The sequence below is a fragment of the Onychostoma macrolepis genome, chromosome 05 (genome assembly GCF_012432095.1).
Source record: "Onychostoma macrolepis isolate SWU-2019 chromosome 05, ASM1243209v1, whole genome shotgun sequence".
NCBI classification, from domain to species: domain Eukaryota; kingdom Metazoa; phylum Chordata; class Actinopteri; order Cypriniformes; family Cyprinidae; genus Onychostoma; species Onychostoma macrolepis.
The window spans coordinates 25,987,549-26,002,544 of NC_081159.1; the positions used below are offsets into that span (position 1 = coordinate 25,987,549).

General features: G+C 36.5%; 1 protein-coding gene across 3 annotated transcripts in view; it reads right to left on the minus strand.

Moving 5' to 3' along the window:
* tmem132e (transmembrane protein 132E) overlaps window positions 1-14,996 on the minus strand; it is a 331,715-nt gene that overhangs the window by 11,208 nt on the left and 305,511 nt on the right. For all 3 annotated transcript variants that reach the window (XM_058774620.1, XM_058774621.1, XM_058774619.1), the window contains 3 exons: window positions 13,371-13,514; window positions 6,634-6,839; window positions 2,301-2,577 (listed from right to left, as the gene is read on the minus strand). In XM_058774620.1, the coding sequence (XP_058630603.1) occupies window positions 2,301-2,577; window positions 6,634-6,839; window positions 13,371-13,514 (627 nt within the window). The remainder of the gene's footprint in view (window positions 1-2,300; window positions 2,578-6,633; window positions 6,840-13,370; window positions 13,515-14,996) is intronic.

Sequence of the window (14,996 nt, forward strand, 5' to 3'; positions counted from 1 at the left end):
TTTTCAATTACAGCTATTCCAAACAAAGAACAAAAATATTACCTTCATATAATTGGCTAAATCACAGCAGAGCTGGTTACACTTAACCACACAGGAGGGAGCAAAGCTAATTTTTCTCTTGATAATTTAGCCCAATAAAGTCCATAATGACATTTAATGGTGTTCAAAAATTTCCAAGCTCCGCAGCAAACATTTTCATCCAACCTGTATTACTTGCCTCTTCAAAATTACCCATCTCCAGCTAAAAGCCCTCAACGCTGATGTAGGTTTATGAACTAGCCATGCTGCTGATTATACTTCACCTGTGAAGTGGCCATTCTCAGCCATCTTTTGGCATAAAAATCCCATCCAACCATTTTCCAGTTTTCACTCGCTGAAGCACACGGTGCTCTCTTGGCATGCGGTGGGCGCCAGGGAGCTGAACCCAGGCTTTTCCTGATCCAGCCTAGACTTGCGACCCATATGTCCCAGATGCACATTGTTTGTGTCCCAATGCACTAATGTTTTGCAGGCTGTTACAGTTCATTGACCATCCAGTCCTATACAATCCCATCTCCTTTCCTCCGGCTGGAAAGGGGATGTAGACCAGGGGGAAAACCAGATGAATGTATAATTGAACTGAACTGTTTTGTTCCTGCATTTTTTATTTCCTGCGTTCAAGGCAGGCTTCAAAGATGCAGCGCATTTGAAGGAGAGAAAAGGAATGACAGATAGAAAAGGGGGAACTAAAAACAAATTCTTTCCAGAATGGCTCATTTGTTTGGTGTCCAGGCGGTTGCAATTAGTTTTATTATACTTGCTGATATACCAGCTTTTGATGTTTGCATTATAACCAGAGCTTTGGATGCTTGAATAGAGTGTGTTCAAAGGCTAAAAAGGGTCTGCCTATTCCCCCAAAACCTAATTACTGTACTTGGTAGACCTGGAAAGCCAATTAAGTCATAGGAAATACGTACATGGGTTCACTATATTACATTACAGCTCAGTCAATGCTGAGAATGGGTCAACAATACATTTTGCTGTTCATAAGATCCTCAAAACAATGTGTCGTGAGAGACGTTCAAAGCTCAAAAGTTGTGCGTCTTTGTGCTCAGGTCATAGACGGGTGGAGGATGAACGTTATGGCAGATGAAGATCAAAGACCCACCAAATAAGCTAAAAAAGCCCTGGTGTGAGTTATAAACAACATTATTCATACCTTTCTCTTTGCCTTTGCTTTTTTTGTTTTGGTAAGGGTGAAATGAGGCTCTGTGCTCAGTTCCGTTTATTTTCAGCTCACATTCAGTGAAAACATTCCAATTCTACATTGGCCATTAATTATTAATGACCTTTGCAGTTTCCCCTAGTTTAATTACCAAACTTTTTCTTTTATGCTCAAATTTGTTTATGGAGAAAAACAGACACTTTCTGAAGCCAAACAACAGACAACACTTTTGGAGAGGTGTGATCAAGCTGTCATGAACAATCAAAACTCCCTCTGTTTGGACACAATGAACTGATTGTGTGCTGATTCAATGGAGAGAAAACTTTCAAGAATGATTCCCCCAATTTAACACCATTGAATTTTATACCACACAGATAATTCTCTTTCCAAACATCCCAGTTTCTGAATAGCCTACTGGGACTAAATATGCATATGAATAGGTTTCTAAAGAGGCATTAAAGGATAAGGACAGGCAGCAGAGCTAACTTGAAAAATTCAAAGAATTTTAAACAGACAGCCTTATTGATTTTATCTGTAAACTAAATTTATATAATTACAATTTTGTCTATTTAAAAACAGTTAGCTATGTTGACTCTGGACTAAGAGCAATTGTTGTCACAAAATAAAAGAGAAAGGATGAGATGAGCAGAAATTATCAGTCTTCAAACCTATTTATAGTTCCAGCAAACAAAACAAACAAAACAAAACAAAAATCAAAAGGAAAAAATAAAACACAAAAATTTAATAATGCAAAAAATAAAACAAGTCCCCCAGCAGGTGTACAAAGCATAACACCAAAGAAGTCAGTGAAAGTAAAGTTTGTACTTGAATATATGAGACAGTAAAAGGGATTGAATAATTATCCCTAAGACACTTTGCATTACGTTTTGACAGGTATAAAACCATGAGTAAGGACCAGTGTCCAATAATATTGGATGAAGAGAACGTAATACAGCGAAATGTAATTGTAGGTTATAATTGCATTGTTATATGGTTTTGAGAGCTCACCAAAACACATTTTTCATCCATACACCTATCCCCTCATTAATCCATCAATCTTGTGTTTATAGAATCTGTTTTTTTTTTTGTATTCTACCTTCAGAGTGGATGATCCAAGCTCGTTGGCCACGAGCACCGTCCTGTCCACCAGCTCAGCCACCCTGGCATCCACCACCTTCAGAGAGTCTTGCACCAGTTCTGTCACATCCACTTGCCAGTCAGGACCCAACATAGTGATCATCTGGTTTGTGCCTTCACTAGAGGTTGTGTGGAACTGGGTCAGAACCTTAACCTGGGCTCTCTGGTACTGCAGCGTACATCCTCTGCTCACTTTACGGTCATCTTCATCATCATCATCGCTGTCTCTGGCCGTTCTGAGGAGATGAGTGAGAGGTCATTATGAGTTACTATAGATAAGAAATTCACACTAGAATTTATGTTCAATTAACTTCCATTCATAAGAATGATAATGTGGAAGAACAGGCACACCGGCATGTGGTATTAATTTTTGTCTTTCACTGTTTATTAAGTTTGCATTCAAGTTTGGTGAACTTTAAATGACAACTTATATAGTGAAATGAGGCTAGACATAGATGATCTGAACATTTGCCTTTTTTTGTAAACATGTTGAATTCAAACTTCAGTTTAGAAGGCAACCTGCACAGTCAGTTTAGAAAAAAAACAAAAACTGGAGTAGATTTAAGCATTTTGATTTTACTGTTCTGTAATACTTTAACATCAATTTGTAAATGATTAGATTGATGAAGAGAAAAGTTATTTCAAAGGTGGAGCAAGTTATTACATTTTAATGAAAGATTATGAGGACAGTTTTTTTCCCCTTTGGAATAAGGTTGAGTAAGCAAACGATAAAGGATGAGATGAACAAAAATGATCGGTCTTCAATCCAATTTGCTGATCCAGCATCCCAAATGATCATGGCATAAAGCAAAAAACAAACAAACAAAAAAAATTAATTATTTTTTTGTTTAATTGGGTGTTGGTATACATTTTCCATAGATGTATTGCAAGTTATTTACCCAATGATTTCCAAACGATGCAGAAGAGCATATATAATACATATATTCAGACACATTGCACAGATCAGAGCACTTTCTAAACAGTCGATGATGCTATTAATAGTACTGTACCGGCTTCCAAGATTGAAAATGTGTTTATCACAGATTTTTTTGGCATGTTTGTGTCATTACCTAATAAATTTGCATTTCATAAGTGCATTGGGTGTTAAAATAATAGACAATGCGTGCAAAACAACACTCCATTTTTAGTGAATTCCCCCCACAAAGTTTGTTCGAACTTCCAGCATCAGAAAGTGCATCATCTGGAGACCTGTTTCAAGGAGGTTTTGCATCAGTGACTCTTGCATGCCTCACACATACCATCACATTCAATCTATCTCATCTGCTCCCTCAGCAGCATGACACCATGTGAAGTAAGTGAGAGGAAGCAGGGTAAGTGCTGGGGTGGATCTTCAAAGCTGAATGCCCCTTCATCCATTCTACACACACAACTAATTAATCAGATAACTGGAGTTGTAGAGACAGCTGTCTGCCTCTGACTGACAAAGCATGTCCTGCCTATCGATTAGCCTAAATTGAGCTGAATGTAAAGCATTGCGTTATCATGTAAGGAGACACACTGCTACTTCTCAGCAACGACGAAAGATTGACAGGCACACAAATGCAGAAGGAGAAGACCCATGAAAGTAGAAAGCAATTGTTGATCAGCACTTTGCTCTCTTCTGAGTTAAACACAGGCTCCTGTTGCCATGGAGGTGAAAAACAAGAGGCTCTTGCATCAGTTGAAGAGGGCTAAACCTGGCAGATAGAAGCACTCTGTGTTCTTGAGGACAGTTGCACTCTCTTGTCTCTTCATACAGGTTAATATGAGTTTCAGAGCAGGAGAACACACCTCAGATGTGGAGCTTTGCTTGAACTCATTAGGATGTCAGGAGAACTGGAGATTTCATGCAAGGGAACCCACTCATCCAATAAAAATCAGTGTCCAGTTTTGCAGACACATCATTGTTTCACCAGTTTAGTGAGCTATATCGATCAATCTGTATAGAAGGCCAATGCAAGAAACCTGCCCACTGACACGTCTCAACATTGGGCGATGTAGTGGAATGAAATGGACAGAGCAGAGGAGGAAAGAACTAAAGAAAAGGAAATAAGAATAAGGGATTGTTCAAACAGGCAGCGGATTCTGTGGTGTATTCCAATCTGGGTAGTTGTTTGATCATAAGTTTCAGTGTGAATGGTTAGATCAGATTTCAAAATTAAAACAAAAATTTTTAATTTGAGATGTAAGAAATTTCACACACAAAACACTGAACCGCTGTATCTGAATTCGCTCCTTTCTGCTTACATGCTTACATGTGAAATTTACTATGAATGGCTGAACGAATGAGCGTTTTATACACAGAATATGCATGTGTAAACAGTACAGAAATGCCTTTGATGTGTTGCCTCACACAGTTTCCTTTCTTTTCTCCTTTCCCCAGATCCATCAGGAAGGCTTCAATGGCCTTTATCCGCACAAACAAGAAATGTGTCTCTTTAACTCATAATATACTGGATATTTCTTAGCGTTCTCATTAAAGTCGGCATGAAATAAAAACTGACCTAGCTTATTTTACAAATACTATACTTTCAAAAGTTTGTGGTCAAACCAAATGGCTTAAAAAACATAATAAACTGTGTGTTTTGAAAATCTAAAAATGCAGAAAGTTTTGTGCGATGGGTAATTTAGGCGTAGGCTTAGGGTAAGTAAGGGGATAGAACATACAGTTTGTACACAATAAAAACCATTAAGCCTATGGATAATTCGCGTAATTCAACATTTGTGTGTGTGTGTGTGGATGTTTATGTGGTTTATAAGAGCACAAATTTGTATAATGACATGGGTATGACATAGGTATTACAACATAAAGGTGATTTATGCGCACGCATGTGTGTATGTTTTACACAATTTCAGTTTCATGTTCACTTTAATTTTATTAGAGTCTCTTAAAAACTAATTATTTTGTAAAAACAGACTAGTCTGCTATTAGTGTCATCCACACAAATGTATAAGCTTGCAGAGATTACACACATTATTTTCAGAAAAATGTTATTTTATAGTTATTCTATTTAAAAAGGAACTGAAAGAAATCAAGAGATTAATCAGCATTAGCTGGTACCCTGTTAAGTCTTATGCACCATAACTCAGCACTGTGATATCAGGATGAATATGAGCAGAGACCAAATGTTCAGTTTTCTTATCTTCTCTTCCCTTCCACAGTGACAGCTATTGTCTTATGTCTTTTGGTGCCTTGCTGACTCTTAAATCTTTACTGCAGTAACCAGATGAATTTACCAGATCTGATTTCTTCACTTGCAAAATGCCAGTGCAGACACTGGGATAAAGATTGGAACTGGAAAACAAATCAGATTTTGAGCTGATCACACAGAGATTGTATGTGTGAACAAAGCCTTGGAGATCTCGGGTCCTGGGAGGAAGCTAAATCAAAGGCACTCAAATTGAGGTCAAATGCAAATGTAACAACATACTTGTATTGTGTGTGTGTTGTCCATATAAAACAGGGAAAAATGCTGAAATATCACAGCACTGAGACTCTTTGCATAGGGCTTGATAACAGTTAACCTTAATGCACTATCTATACTTAATCTAGCAAGCTAAATGCACACATACCGTATAGTTGACGAAAATATTTTTATATGTTCCAATGTTGCTTAGAAACCAATATGACAAAGACAAATCTCTACTGCTGAAATTCTAATGGTTGACTTTTTTCTTCCGTTGCATGGTACATGCGTCAAACCGCCAGCCCTACATGAAGGCTAGATATAGATTGACGATTTGCTCCCAAATTGGATTAGCATAACCGAATCAGATCATATTTCCATTTTAATGGCCCATTTGAATGAATTTAATTAGAGATTTACATCAAAAAAGAAAGACCTCTGTAAGGGAGCAATAATGATACTAGTGAGTTACCAGAATATTTTCCATCATGATTAATTCTGGAGAGGTTCCTCATGAAAAATGCCTGTGCTGATATTCTGCTGTGCACGGTGTGACAACACCGCTGCTTCAATTTGTCAAAATCACAGTAAATGGGCTGTATGAAGAATGACATTCGGGTCTCATGCGGCATCAGTTCTATAGCCATATTGTAACTAATACAGCCCTTAGTGACCCAGCTTTAAATCTTTTAACAGCTCCACTAATTAAACTATAACACCGTTTTATCACCCTCATAAGACCCACAAGTATTAGGAAGATCGAAATAAACAAGCAACAAAATAAAAGAAAACATGCATTAGAAGTGCTACCAGGGAAATCAATGTGTATAAAAAGCAGTGAGAGTGCAAGTATTTTCATGCACTTAGATCACTGATGTGTCTTACCTGCGGTCGGGTAAGATGGGCACCCTCCAGCCCTTGATGAAGCTCAGTCTGTTGTCTGAGAGCTCCACTTTAAGGGGTAGTTTGGGCACCCAGACTGTGAGCTCAAGAGGGGCACTCAGGTGCTCATAGCTGAAAATCACCCGAGCGTTCATGGAGCCACGCGTCTCTTTTCCATTCACAAATACATAGTCACAGTTCATGGACACCTGTTGAGGAGAGCAAAGAGAGATTTGATTGCTTTCACTGCATTCTCTGGAGAGGCTGCACAATGCAAAAGCTCTTCACGGGCAACTGCAAGTGGATGTCAGTTTGAAGTGGGGCTGTAAATTAAAACTTTTATTTGAGTAAATCAAAATTAATCACATACCAATATTTGCCAAGAAAAGCCACCCAAATTAATGTTGGCTCCATAGCAGACTACTACCTAATAGTCTGTGCAGCATTGCATCACCAAAATGTGGAATCAGATGGGGACTGAAAGGACTTAGGACATTTTTTTTCAGCATCTCACACCATGAGCAACACACTTTTAAGATGCTACTGTTTGTTATAAATGTGTTTCGAGACTACATTCATTGCGCTACGTTCAGCTGTTTTTAACCAAGGATGCATCCATGAACGGCTCCACAATCATTTTATAAGTGTGGTTTGCAATGCCAAGTAGCCTGTGGCACTGCATGGGTAAAGGGTTAAATGCAATATTGCTATTTTACCACATGCTTCACATTATTTGTATATAATAATTGTATTAAATTAACACATAATTGACAGGCGTATTTTATTATTTTTCTTTCAAACCAATTAACACTAGAAAGGGTTAAAGTGTCATCCTGATTTACTATCAAAGGCATCAAGTAAAACATGAAAATCATGCATTCAAAAGTATTTTTAATAGCAAAAGACTCGCAACATGTTTCCTAAAATAACAACCCATAGGAACTGGGTCTGACAGCTTTTTTCCTGAGGCATTGTTTTTTTTTCTCCCAAAGAAGCAGTTGTTATTCACTGCATTCTGTCTTCTTTTTCTAAGCACACAAACAGACACACTAATGAACACAACACACGTATTTTTAAATCTTCAAGTTCAAGAAATTTTATTACAGCACCCAAATTTTTTTCTCTACTACTCCTACTGGTCTGCCAACACTTTTCATATATACACTCAGTAGTCTTTAATAATAAATTATTTACTGTAATAGATAGCCGAAGCTTTGCTTTGGGGTACCATCTATGATTTATCTAGGGGTCTAAGGCAGCTGACACTGTAATCAGAGAACGTAATCTCCCTCAAATGGAGGTCGGGAGCTGCAGTCTATCCAAGACTAGAGATTCATCATAGTGGGGGATATCTGTGTAATAAAATATGTAGGCTTGCTAGACAGCTCCCCCTCTTATCCATACCATCAATATGGAGAATTGATCGGAGGAGATGGCTCTCTCTCCCCAGTAGCCTATTGGATATTCTGCGGGAAAACTCTGCTTGCCCACTTCATTTCTTTTTTAAAGGTACTGCTATTCAGTGAGAGAGAGAGAGAGAGAGAGAGAACCCCCCTCTGAATCATACTACAGAAAAAAGCCTGACATATGGTGTAAGTGCAGAGAGGATAACAGCAGTGAGGGGAAGGTACAGAGAGCACTTTTCATGTTCAAATGAAACATTTCCTTGCTTGTCCTAAATGTAGGTGTACAGAATCAGGTAACCTCATTTTTTATAGCATAGAAGATTTTATAGTTTTTTTTCGTAATTTTATTTATTTTTTATGCTAAAATGCTTTCTCCTATTCCATCTTAATATGTAGTACAAATATCAGTTCTGCATAATAGGTCAGCCGTGCAACTGTCCAATTGATCTATCTTTCCTATCTACACAACCCAATCTGGTCCAGCTAAGTACTGCATGCCATGGAATTTTTTTTTAGCCCTCCACCTCCCCAGCACCTCCTGTCTAGATCTGCCATGAGGTTCTCCCTACTTTACCTTCAGCAGCAACAGCATAGCAGATCTAGTCCGCCAGGATAAATTCTATCTTAACTCTATTCTTATCGATAAATTGCTGTTAAATCAATATTGAGACTTGTCATTATTGAACTATAAGTAAATCACTATGTGGCAGCATCAATATATTGCTCTGTTTGCATCCCGATCAGCCAGAAAGCGCAACATTGGCTCAAACAAGTTCAGTAAGTTCAGGTGGTGTGTTGGTTTGACAACTGGCACAGGGGGAGTGATTGGGAAACCTGTTGGTAACAGTCATTATTTTTGCAATGCTATTTGGCATTGCTAGTGGAAATTACACCTTTACATTTCGGTCTGCTCATCACAGAAAACTATTGTATGCTTTAAAAGATCTAAATAAATAAAATAGTCACTATTGTTACTATCAATAGGTGCAGGCGGCACACAACAAAAGCAGCAGTAGTCTGCAGTGTTGAACATGTCCTGTCTGGTTTCTAGTGCACTCTACAGTCTCATAAATGTGTTCCTGCTGTGCCACTTCTGTTGATGTGAGCTCAGTCTTGACCCAGATGCTCCTGGGGCTTCTAATAAACTTGGATGGATAATTTTAAGTCAAAAGCAGTTAAGGACTGTGGGCGTCACTAGCCAGCTGGGGCCAGCTGAAAGTACTTTTTACGTGCCAGCCGGCAGCCACTAATCTGCCCTGGCACCTTGTGTGGTTCCAGAGGAGTGGCAGGGGCGAGGTCAGGATAGTGCCGCCCATTGAGACGCCTTCAGCTCAACAAACCCGCCAGCTGTGTTTAATCCAAAAAGCACCCCCTGTAACCCTCCATCATCCAGACTGCCATCACACAGTTAAGCAGATGCACTTTTATCTTGTTGATGGTATCATGTGAAGGCCGACTATACATGGTTAAAGACAAACATACTGCCTACAGCTTGAAGCAGAAGCTGATGATATAATGTAATATGACAGATAGCTTCCAACAAACAGAATGTTTTCACACTTAAAATATCTGTATAAAATGGAGACTTCCAGTCCTGAATGCTAATTGGCAAATACAGCATTCCGGCTCTGCTAAATTTAGGCAACAATGTACAAGAAACCAAGCTATATTGTAGACACAGTGAAAGGGTGCTTAACTAAATTAAATTAGGAATGCACAATATATTGGTACAATATTAGTCATCAGTCAGTATTACAGATTTATTGGTATTGACTGATATGGATTTTTTTTTTTTTTGGTTGTCAAAGCTTACTTAAAGTTAATCTTAGAAATAGTAATAATTTTAACACTGTTAAATGTTTAGGATCTTTAGGAAATCTTAAAACATTATCTATATCTAAATGAATTTTTAGCATTTAAAATGATTAACTTATTATTTAGTATTAATTTATTTTGACAAAATGTATTCAATTCTTAATATCATCAAATTTTCGATTATCAAATTTATAATAATTAACAAATATATGTAATTAAATTATTTATTTAACATTTATATAATTAATTATCAGCTTATCTGTATTAGTTTTTGTTTTAATCAGTATTCATTTATTTTCTGTATTAATTATCTGTAATATAATTTTCAAACCGGTGCGTTCCAAAGTAAAATGTTATTTTGTAAAAAAAAAAAAATCATTATTTATTTCATAGAAATTCTTGAATTTTCAGTTCAAGTTCAATAAGTATCGAGTACCGGAACTATCCATTTCATATTTATGCTTTACAATTAACCTTTGATAGGAGAAAAAATTACTCACATCATCTTTAAAGGCAGGAGATAATAAAATGATATTTGCTGTTATTACACATTATACGCATTATTCAGGCATTGACTGCACTTGTACTGGAATCAAGGTATGTGACTCATCTAATTAAAGCTTCTGTGTTCTATACATGGTTATTCATGTCTAAATGTGTTTGCTGTATTGGAAATGTGTGCAGTGAGGATTCTGGATAAGCAGTGAAATGGAATGGGAACGTGTGTTCTCAGATGGCCAGTGTGACTATCAGAGCCTTGAGAGTAGAGATCAGCTGGGACAGACTGTTTACAGCTTCCTGCTCCCCAACACAAAGCCCCACAGGGTCTCATCATTCAACACTCTCATATAATACACAAAACAATGTAGATGTTCATTACACACACACACACAACTAACTATACCACTGAAATGTATGCAAAAATTTCAAAAGATACACGTCGCTGGTCATATGAGAGTGTTTTATGACCAGACTGTATACAGAACCTGCGGCAAACATGATATTAAAAGTCATTTCCATGCGTGCAGCATATAATGTCATTCTCAGAGCCATGCATGTACCCATCTGTTCTGGCGTCCCTATCCAGAAGTAAAAGCTTCAGCTCTAGGCAAATAAGCCCTGTTACAAAAGATACCCGTGACTACCTTTTGAATAAGATAAGCAAAAAAGATGTTACTGGGTCCTGTAACCTTTGCCTTCTGTATGACGCTTTTTTTTTTTATTCCACTGCACAGAGCGTTTTATTGAACTGTCAGGACTCATGTTGTCTCAGCTTGAAGGGCTCATCTTGAATTAGCCTCCAAAGTTCAATGGCCCGGGCGGCCAAGCAAACCCACTCAATAACACCAGAGCTAATGCTCTGCCCAGGCACTGCGGCACACACTGCTATTCTGAATCTTAAAACAGATAAACAACAAATGCCCTCACAGCCCATCTCTGATGACTTATGGATCTCAATCTTGCCGGACAGATGACACTCCGAGGCATAGTATTATTTCGCTACATTTTGGATATGGTTTATTGTCGAATTGGTTTTCTACTTTTAGATTCTGTCGTGGCATGGAACAGATGGCGAAGATTGTTGAAATGATTGTTTCCTTCAGCAAAGGACACTGCAATATTTTCGGGCCAGTATTTATAAGCCCTCAAGTGGAACCAACTGCCCCCTTGTGTAAATACAGAGAAATAAATTCATTCATTGACTAAAATACATAAGCTTAGCCGTTTAATTGAGATGGAATTTCATAGAAGACACAGAATTAAATTTTAAAGCAGCGGTTTTAACTTTGTTGATCTGATGGACAATGGTTTTCAAAATTGTAAGATATTTCCACTAGTAGTCTGCTAATTTTTTTTCTTTTTCAAAATCATGATTATTAACATACAATTTAAGAATTTTTAGGCATTCAAAAAAAGTAAAGTTAATTTATTTTTATGTGTTTTAATCATTTTCATTCATTTAGATTATTATTATTAACAGCGTTGGGAGTAATATTACAGGTAAAGTTAGTTGCATAATCAGATTACTTTAATCAAGTAACTAGTAAAGTAACATTACTTTTAAATTTACAAGAAAATATCTGAGTTACTTTTTCAAATAAGTAATGCAAGTTGCTTTGCTTTCCCATTTACTCACTGACACTTCTCCTGTCCCCATGTTGAGAGAAATTGGGAGAGAGGTGCAGAAGCACTTCCTTCAGACTGAGGCTTATTAATTTAACTTTTGGTGTGAAAGGGCCTTTACAGTTGCCAAAAATATAGCTTTTGGGTTTTTTATTATTAAAAACAAATAAGCAAAGCCCAGCTCAGATGACAAAAAGTAACACAATGCATTACTTTTCTTAAAAAGTAAGGCTGATAGTTACATTTTTATGGAGTAGTGCAACATTTTAATGCATTACTTTTGAAAATAACTTTCTCAACACTGATTATTAATAATAAGGTTACACTTTATTTCAATAGTCCACTTTAGACATTCTACTAACTATAAGTAGCTTTGTAACTACATGCCAACTAATTCTCATTAATTTGCAACTACATGTCTACTAACTCTCTGAGTAGACTGTTACAGCAGGTTTAGGGTTAGTAGAATAAGTTGACATATACTTGCAAAGTTTCTCATAGTCAATATGTTGTATGTTGTGGACCCTTCAAAATAAAGTGTTAGAAGATATTAAGCAGACAGTCTACTAATACTTTAATGACTGCTGGTTGACATGTAGTTGCAAAGTTACTTACTGTTGGTAGAATGTCTAAAGTGGACTATCGAAATAAAGTGTTACCAATAATAATATTAACATAAATCATATTAATAATAATAAATTCATTTAAATGGTTTTAAGTTGTCCTACAGCCCCCTTGGAAGTTCCCACAAAATTTCACACAAAATATCTAGTTTTTGAGTTAACAGCTTACTGGAGTGAATGAATATTACTCAACAATTACTTAAATTTGGATTTAGTGGCCTAATGGTGCTACATCCTTTTTTAATGGTACTTTTTAGGTGATTTGTTAATTCATTTATTTTATGTTGTTATTTTTAAATGACATTATAATTGTCACAGTATGGAAAATAGCTGCATTAAAAAATTATTTCTAAGAAAATAAAAGTAAAATACACGTTCAGAATGACATTGATGCAATTTCCATTTTTCATCTCTTTAAACCGAACTGTCCAACTCTGCAAGATGTGTCATTTTAGATTACTTGGTGCACTGCTTTCTAAGACTCTTCATTTGAGAGGCATTAAACACAAGTCAAGTGTGTGGCCTCTGCTGCAATTCAGTGGGAAATGCTGTTCTGCAGAGCACTGAACACTTCTGATGTACTGTCTGAGACTGAAAAGGCATCGATCCCTCGAGGGGATCACGAAAGCAGTGGCCCCAGGAGCATATATAAACTTTGCTTAAATGAGGTTTTGATGGTCATTTTATGGTCTCTTAAATTGACCACGATTGATTATGAGAATAGTAGAGGAAGTCCTTGATCACTAAACCTCTCAACGTGGGCGTGACGTACCTTGACAATGTCCTCATTGAATGACTTGCACTGCACAAAGGATGACACATCAGTGACTGCTCCGTTCAGCTCTATGGAAACCACCTTGACAGGGATAGCCACAGTTCGGCCAGTAAGAACTGCCGTGTTGATAATCTCAGTGTCCTGGATATGGAAGAAAGAAAGAGGGAGAATGAGAGAGAGAGCATGAGTCAGGAGGTTAGTAGAAGTTCACTGTTCCAAAGACCTGAATGTTCAGGAAAGCCCTGGAGTCAGGGCTAAATTGCTTAATAAAGTGTAAAAACAGTATCTATATTAAAGTCAAAAGCCATGAGCTTCCCTCTCTCTCAAAATATGTCAGAGCAATATAAATTTTGGTTAACTGGTTTTAGAACTCATTCAGACACCTGAAATTAGAAGCGTTCACAACGCAGGAATGCGTCCCTTCAGATTTTTCCAAGGCAACTTCTTCAAAATATGTGTATTTTTGGTAATTACATTGCATGATTTTTGTATGATAATACAACATTGTAGAATGAATGTATAAAATGCAGTCATTGTCTGTAAACAAAATAGTCTGAAAAGGTTTGCAAGGCATGAACGTTCATCACATAAAAACATTGAAAACAAAAATATCCACAAATTTCCTTAAATTGCCACATACAGATGTCAATGCTTGGTATGAATCACAACACTGGTTACAAATAACAATGATTATTTGAGAAAAGAAACAAATTCATCCTGACATCACAAGACAACTCAAGTTACTACTTGTGACACCATCATCAACAATAACAATGTAGCTAAAACTGGCAAACAGTCAAACAATGCAACCATATTCATTATTTATGCCCCAGTGCATGCCGGGAAGAGAGAAAATAGGGTTGATCCACAAAACCAGTGCAGGCTGATTTGAACTTAAATGCTGTGCTTATTAGGAGTTAAAAAATAATGAAAGAGCATATCATAAGTGCATTGAAATTTTTTTTTTTTTTTTTTTTTTCTTTTCGGGAAAGTCCGCTAAGTATATAAAAAATCAATAATAAACAATTTTGAAAAAAATAAATAAATAAATAAAATAAACATGACTTTAGCATTTCATTTGTTTTAAACTGACATTGAAATTTGGCTGTATTTGATTATAATTTATAATCATGTTGTAGTAACCTTTCTGACGTACAGTTGTATTAATTTTTACAGAATTATGTGTCATATAAACATACATAAAACATTTCTGTGCAATGAGACATAAACATACAAAAACATTAAAAGAAGTAAACATAAATCAAAATACAAACAGGCAAAACACCATAAATGTTATGATCTACATCTTTTTTAATTCATTGCACTTTTGTGTGCTGTTGTCAAAGACAATCATGAGAATTAATGAGCTGAATTACTAAATTTAATTAAAATAAATGGCAAGAGCATTTTTAGTGTTTTCATAAGAGGAAAGTACTATTATGATACTGGAAAATTACAATAGCTGTAAATCATTTAAATATATTATCTGGAATAAATACTTACCAGAACATGGATATTAATCAGAAAGTAAAAGAAAAATACATGCTGTAAAATATACGAAGCTTGAAGAAAAGGATGCACCTGTTTAAAATAGTCATTTGTGACAAACTTAAATGGGATTGA